Raw genomic sequence first — 7,308 nt, 5'->3', positions numbered from 1 at the left:
CGAGATGTGCCAGCGCTGACAAAGTTTCCTGCGGGGTTACCGTTCTCGACGAAATCCGTATTCCAAGATGGATTGGCTCAAAAACTAACGGAAAAAGTCAAACATCGTGGGTTCTGCGATGCATCCGAGAAGGCTTACGGTGCCGCGATCTACGTACGCATTGAGGTTGACCATCTGGTTTAGGTGCAGCTTCTCACAGCGAAAACGCGAGTCGCACGCGTGAAAACCATGTCGCTCCCCCGTTTAGAGCTTTGCGGTGCAGCGCTTTTGTCCGAAATGGCGCCGGCTATCCTGCTGAATATGCCAACAGCGAGTATGGGCTGCTATTGCTGGACCGATTCCACTATAGTCCTCGCCTGGCTGGCAAAGGCTAACCGAGTGACTAGGATATCACAAGCGACCGATATTAAGAAGTGGTGTCACGTTCCATCCGAACAGAACCCCGCGGACGTAGCCAGCAGAGGCGTGCCGTTACAGGAGTTAGTTGAGAACCAATTCTGGTGGCACGGACCAACTTGGCTGCAAAGGGGCAGAGATCAATGGCCAGTACCCGTTAACAAATCACCCATTATGACCTCAGAGCAGAGTGCGGTTAAGCTCCATTTCGCACTCAACGCAGCCGAAGAATTCCTCGAAGGATTCTGCAGTCTGGAGAGAGCTCTACGAGTCCGTGCATACATCCTGCGCTTCACGAAGCGCTGCCAGAAATTAGCCACCGCGCAAGAGGGCCATCTTACGAGCGGCGATATTACCGAAGCTGTCTTAACTGCCTAAGTGGTAAGCGTCCAACGCCAAGGTCAAGTTCTACCCTAAACATTAACCCTTTCCTAGACCGTCATGGGTTTATCAGAGCATGCGGCCGTGTCGCAGGTTCTGAAATGCTAAAATATGACGAACGACATCTAATTATTCTTCCATATAATTGCCGATTGCCTCGCCTTGTCGTGCAATTCACACACCGGATCACTCTTCATGGCGGCAACCACTTGATGGTGCGACTCATTCGATCAAAGTATTGGATTCCAAAGGTGCACAGGCTTACGAAGGGCGTTGTGAACTCCTGCAAGGTCTGCGTTATTCACAAAAAGAGGTTGCAAACCCAAATGATGGGAGTTCTTCCAACTGAGCAGTCGTCCTTTTCCGAAATACGGAACTATACAGGGAGAGCATGTCTGCTCACGGATGGGTATGTATGCGTATTCGTGTGCTTTTCCACAAAGGCGATCCATTTAGAACCCACGTCCGACCTTACCTTAAGCTTTCGCTTCTTTCGTCGCAAGGCTCGGATGTCCACAGCAAATCCATTCAGATAATGGAAAAACATTCGGTGGTACACCAACACTGCTTTCCAGTGACTTCCTTGACCCGCTTAAGGACTCGGTGACTGATGCGTATCGCCATCAGCGGGAGCTCCACATATGGGATAGGTATGGGGTCTATGTGAAGCCGGAGTAAAGAGTTTCAAAACTCTCTTCTACAAGGCCACGTTCACTCGGAGGTATACGTTTGAAGAGCTTTCTACGCTGCTCGCGAAGATTGAAGCGTGCCGCTCTCACCGATTTCCGACGATCCGGCGGAGTTGCGACATAGTGAGAGAAATTTGCTGTAAACCTTCGGGGACTTCTGGATCAGATCGCTTTCTTTAGAACCCACAGGACGTTCCTCATGATCTTCTTAAGGGACGATTAGACGTTCCCCACGAACGCTAGTTGTCTGCGTATTATCGCGAAGTTTGAAGTCGTTTTTGTTGAAACGATTCCACGCATTTTCGATTGCCGATATTTTGGCTTGAAAGTAAGAGGCCTTGTGCTTCCTTTCTTGGGGATCTCTTTTAAAGTTCCGAATGTACCTTGATATCTCCTGGCCAATATCTTACTGCACATCTATTGCCATATCGGCAGCTTCTTCCTCCTTTTGTGTATCCATTCTATCTGTTTGTACTTCTTACTTTTGACCCGTTGGGAGTGTTTTATTTGCTTCGCAGCTGGATACGCTCCGAATCGAATTCTGTAGTTGTTTTTTTGTGGGCTGATAACCTGAATATGTCAGATTTTCCAAAGTTATACTTATTGGTAGGAGATGCTACCGTAAGTGTATGGCCTGGTACCAAATTTTACTGAAGATTTCCTGTTGACTTCTTCAATCTGATCTCCAGATCGAATCCTTTGACTATATCTTGTCTGACAGTTTGAAGGGATGACCAAGGTCGGGGGTCACCAATGTGAATGTGTATGTATGTGTAGGAAGCTGGGTTGCATACGGTACATAAACCGTCTACAGTTTGGTCGTCGCAACTAGAACTTGAACCAGTTGGACTGCGGAGTGGGTATCCTACGGTGCGCAAAATGAGGATCTGAAGATGGGAAAATGAGTGACAGGCAGTTGTGGTACTGTTTCTGATACTGAGTTTAATTGAACGAATGCGTCTCCTTATATAGCTAGCAGTGCTACTCGTATTGTATGGGAAGGAACGCTCAGGTTCCTTGTGAGTGTATTTTTAGATAGGGTGAACTTACTCTGTGCGGCGGTTACATTTGGAACACCCCCGCTCGGACCATTTTATTTTTTTCAATCCTGCAAAGTATAGCTTTGTCCTAATCTCAGCCCATCCCAGCTCAATTCCAGCCTTTTTCATGGTATTACTATTATTTATATATTATAATAAAATTAATAAATAAGAAATATATCTATTAAACTTACCACTGGAATTTGCTACTCCTTCTTGTTCCATTTTACATTTATTTCCCGAAATCCCCGAAATGGATGGTGGAGTGTTGTCAGTATAAATAGCTTATTAATTCGGATGTAGAGGCCTGGCATATTTGTGCAAAGTTTGAAGTCACTATTGTTAAATTTTAAATATACACAGGTGAATTTTTCCATGTAGATATATCTGTTTTTTCGCTTTGCTTGTTTTCTCAGCACACAAACGCACTGCAAACCACATAAATGGCTGCGTGCAGACCACTGATGTAAATAAATCTATATTGTTCCGTTTCAGGAATTCCACTGAAATAATATTAAATGTTGTATAGAATTATCAAATTAAATGAGTATCATTATTATCTTTCAATCGAATATAATCTATCGATAATTTGCATATCGACAGTTCTAGCCGGTGATTTTTAGACTACGTGTCTAAAAAGAAAATGTGTGGTTGATCGGTTTTAAGTTTTAACTCTTGTCTGGCTTGAATGAAGATATGAATCGAACGCCAAAGATGATAAACAGTAAAGTCGCTGGCTACAGCAGCCTTATTACGTTTTCAATATTATTAATAGCCTGGCTAGCCGGATTTTCTTCACGCCTCTTTGCTGTCATACGATTTGAATCAATTATCCATGAGTTTGATCCCTGGTTTAATTATCGAGCCACGGCTTACATGGTGCAACATGGATGGTACAAGTTTCTTAATTGGTTTGACGAACGAGCTTGGTATCCATTGGGTCGTATCGTTGGTGGAACCGTATATCCAGGATTAATGATAACATCTGGAGGAATTCATTACCTTCTCCACGTACTCAACATTCCCGTCCATATTCGTGACATTTGCGTATTTTTGGCACCTGTTTTTAGTGGCCTAACATCAATTTCCACATATTTATTGACAAAGGAGCTATGGTCGTCTGGAGCTGGATTGTTCGCTGCAAGTTTTATAGCAATTGTGCCCGGATATATTAGCCGCTCAGTGGCTGGATCGTATGACAACGAAGGAATAGCTATATTTGCTCTTCAGTTCACATACTTCCTATGGGTGCGTTCAGTCAAAACAGGATCCGTATTCTGGTCGGCAGGTGCCGCAATTTCGTACTTCTACATGGTTTCTGCATGGGGTGGATATGTATTCATCATCAATCTAATTCCTCTACATGTGTTTGTGCTACTCATAATGGGTAGATACTCGCCCCGACTGTTGACGAGCTACAGCACATTTTACATCCTCGGACTTCTTTTTTCCATGCAAATACCGTTTGTTGGATTCCAGCCAATACGTACAAGCGAACACATGGCAGCACTTGGCGTATTCGTGCTTCTCATGGCTGTGGCTACGTTGCGTCACTTGCAGTCTGTATTATCGCGACACGAATTTAGAAAACTGTTTTTTGTGGGCGCACTGCTTGTTGGCGTAACGGTATTTGTCGCAGTAGTTCTTCTTACAATGTTTGGCGTTGTTGCACCATGGAGTGGACGATTTTACTCACTTTGGGACACTGGCTATGCAAAGATTCATATTCCAATAATTGCGTCTGTATCGGAACATCAGCCAACCACTTGGTTCTCATTTTTCTTCGATTTGCACATTCTTGTATGCGCTTTTCCGGTTGGTGTCTGGTATTGCATCAAACAAATTAACGATGAGCGAGTTTTTGTGGTGCTTTATGCCATAAGTGCTGTATATTTTGCCGGAGTAATGGTGCGCCTAATGTTGACCCTAACACCTGTGGTATGCATGCTTGCTGGTGTGGCATTCTCCGGATTGTTGGACGTCTTTCTGCAAGAAGATTCTTCAAAACGTATGGGCAGTGCCATGAATGCGGTCACAGAAACCGATGACCAAGAAGACTCTATAGAGAGGAAAACCTTATATGATAAGGTAAATATATTCCCATTTAATATAAATATTTTCTTAAATAAAATCACCCTGGATTATTAACAGTCGTATCCCTCCATGTACTTCTGCATAAACTCGTAGATCTCTTTATCTTCGATAGAGTACCCATAATTTGATTTTACACCAAATAGTCCTTTATGTTTTTTCTTTTATTAGAAATCTGAAAATGTAGCCACAATCACAAGGTACATTCCTTGCTATCACAAATCTGAGTTATTCACAATTTTGAAGATGCGAGAATACAAAAACGCAGAGTAAACGCAATCTAATTCAGATCGGATAATTATTATAGCCAGCAGAAACAAATAAATTAGTCCTGAAGACTTTACTGCAGAGTAATTAAATTTAATTTACAATGAATCAGGGCCATTGAAGGTAAAGTCATTTTTTTTTACTAATCGATCAGAGATTCCATTCTTTAAATTCACTTCAAATTTCACTCTGGAACAGTTCGTTGTACGGAATTAGTTATTCGTTATAGTAATTGAGAATACAGGTTTAGGGTAACTTCGTAGAGATATAATTTTAATTTGATAATTTTAATTAAATTTGATAAATATTTTGGTTTGAATCTGATTAACTTTAATGATGTGTTAATATAATATCTTATAATTATTCAAACTACCACTTTCAGGCTGGAAAATTGAAACACCGAACTAAACCGGATTCACCACAAGATAATGGAATAAGCTCAAATTTAAAAAGTATTGTGATTCTGGCGGTTTTAATGCTGTTAATGATGTTTGCTGTGCACTGCACCTGGGTAACTAGCAATGCGTACTCCAGCCCGTCCATAGTGCTTGCTTTTCATAACAGTCAAGATGGGTAAGTAAATTATCTTGTGCCGCTAGTCATTATACCTAGCGATCTTAGATAGAGATTATAAAAAAGTGCATATGATGATTAGCCTCTATAGCCAAGGAAATTTGGACATGCTCCTCTGTCTGTAAGACTCCTTAATTTCAGTGACTAGGTATAAATGATAAAGCAATACATTTTTAGATACCAATCTAAAATAAAGCTCCGGCTTGTACGATATCTCCTTCCTTTCGCAGACATCCTTCACTCAACGGTATACCTAAGATTACGCAAGGGAGGGTTAGACTACTAACCATAGTATAGCATTATTTGTTAAACCTCTCATTATCACTGCATGCTTTTTCCTAAAAGTTTTATCGCTGGTCTCACACTCAGCGTTTGCTAAATTTTTAATATCAGTTGGACAATAAGCATATACAAAAATTATTAATTATTTTGTTCTTCAATTTCTGATTAATCAGTTTTTGATTAAATTTGTACCATTTTTTTTTTCAGATCTCGCAATATCTTGGATGATTTTCGTGAGGCATATTATTGGCTTTCCCAAAATACGGCTGATGATGCAAGAATAATGTCGTGGTGGGATTATGGCTACCAGATAGCTGGCATGGCAAACAGAACAACTTTAGTGGACAACAATACCTGGAACAACAGTCATATAGCACTAGTAGGAAAGGCCATGTCTTCTACTGAAGAGAAGTCATATGAAATCATGACATCTCTGGATGTTGATTACGTTCTTGTAATATTTGGTGGCGTCATTGGGTACTCTGGTGATGATATAAACAAGTTCCTTTGGATGGTTAGAATTGCCGAGGGAGAGCATCCCAAAGACATTAAAGAAAGCGATTACTTTACTGATAGAGGAGAATTTAGGGTAGATGCTGAAGGCGCTCCAGCCTTACTTAACTGCCTTATGTATAAGCTAAGCTACTACAGATTTGGAGAGCTAAAACTCGACTATAGGTAAGTATCCACATTTCTCGCTGCTGTGAAACTATTCCCACAATTTTAAAGATAACGAGGGAGAACGTTGCAATCGTACCAGTCGTTTGCAATATTTCTAATTGAGCCGTCGTCGTCGCCAAAACTTATATTTTGGCGGTGATTGGCGCCCCAGCTATGCGAGTGTGCAGGGGGCTTTCCCTCTAGTAATTTAATATATTTAAATACATTTATTTTACAGAGGACCATCCGGATATGACCGAACTCGTAATGCAGTTATCGGAAATAAAGATTTCGACTTGACTTATCTCGAAGAAGCTTATACTACTGAGCACTGGTTAGTGCGTATATACCGAGTCAAAAAACCATTCGAGTTTAATAGACCTTCTTTAAAAGGCACCGAAAGAGTTTTTCCCCCAACTAACTTTATATCCAGAAAGGTATTGTAATCAATTTACACACTTCGCAATGTACTAATGAATATACATTTTCCAGAACTCCAAACGTCGCAAGGGTTACATTCGAAACAGGCCGGTTGTAGTTAAAGGAAAAAGAACTTTGAAATAAATTCTAAATGTATTTAAATGAATATATCGCCAATCTATGTCTTTTTAATGTCACATATACATACATATATGTATGCTGAATGTGGGTTTTCTTGTTACCCAAACAAATTTGTAAAGCACTCAAATTGTTATTTAAAAAAAAATAAATACATTGTAAGGGGGGAGTGGGAGCGAATTTTCGTGTCTGAAGTTTTCGTTGCCCTTAAGCTGCGATACAATTTGATACAAAAAACTATACTAGAGCATTATATACTTCTCTATAACTGTGTGATTTTTTTCTAAAGTTTTAGTACATATTTCTGGTGCCTGTGTGCAAAATTTAAATGATATGATAGCTTTTACACGACCCAAGAACTTATTGAGCAA

The 7,308-nt window shown here is 40.8% G+C and overlaps 1 protein-coding gene across 1 annotated transcript; it reads left to right on the top strand.

Moving 5' to 3' along the window:
• The first annotated feature begins 3,091 nt into the window (after window positions 1-3,091).
• Window positions 3,092-6,976, top strand: Stt3B (catalytic subunit 3B of the oligosaccharyltransferase complex). The gene is made up of 5 exons (XM_002136399.3): window positions 3,092-4,594; window positions 5,247-5,437; window positions 5,927-6,397; window positions 6,618-6,816; window positions 6,872-6,976. Exons 1-5 carry the CDS (start codon window positions 3,203-3,205, stop codon window positions 6,941-6,943), a joined length of 2,325 nt encoding a protein of 774 aa, XP_002136435.2. The 5' UTR covers window positions 3,092-3,202; the 3' UTR covers window positions 6,944-6,976.
• The last annotated feature ends 332 nt before the right edge of the window (window positions 6,977-7,308 follow it).

This window comes from Drosophila pseudoobscura, chromosome 2 (assembly GCF_009870125.1).
Source record: "Drosophila pseudoobscura strain MV-25-SWS-2005 chromosome 2, UCI_Dpse_MV25, whole genome shotgun sequence".
NCBI lineage: Eukaryota > Metazoa > Arthropoda > Insecta > Diptera > Drosophilidae > Drosophila > Drosophila pseudoobscura.
Note: the sequence above shows the minus strand (reverse complement) of the source record. Positions and strands in the feature narration are given on the sequence as shown.

What these genes read in the sequence shown, in the direction of transcription:
- Stt3B (XM_002136399.3), top strand. Translation starts at nt 3,203, where the DNA reads ATGAATCGAACGCCAAAGATGATAAACAGTAAAGTCGCTGGCTACAGC. An exon ending in TTTCATAACAGTCAAGATGG is followed by an intron (nt 5,438 to 5,926) that starts GTAAGTAAATTA and finishes TTTTTTTTTCAG; the next exon opens with ATCTCGCAATATCTTGGATG. An exon ending in CTAACTTTATATCCAGAAAG is followed by an intron (nt 6,817 to 6,871) that starts GTATTGTAATCA and finishes TACATTTTCCAG; the next exon opens with AACTCCAAACGTCGCAAGGG.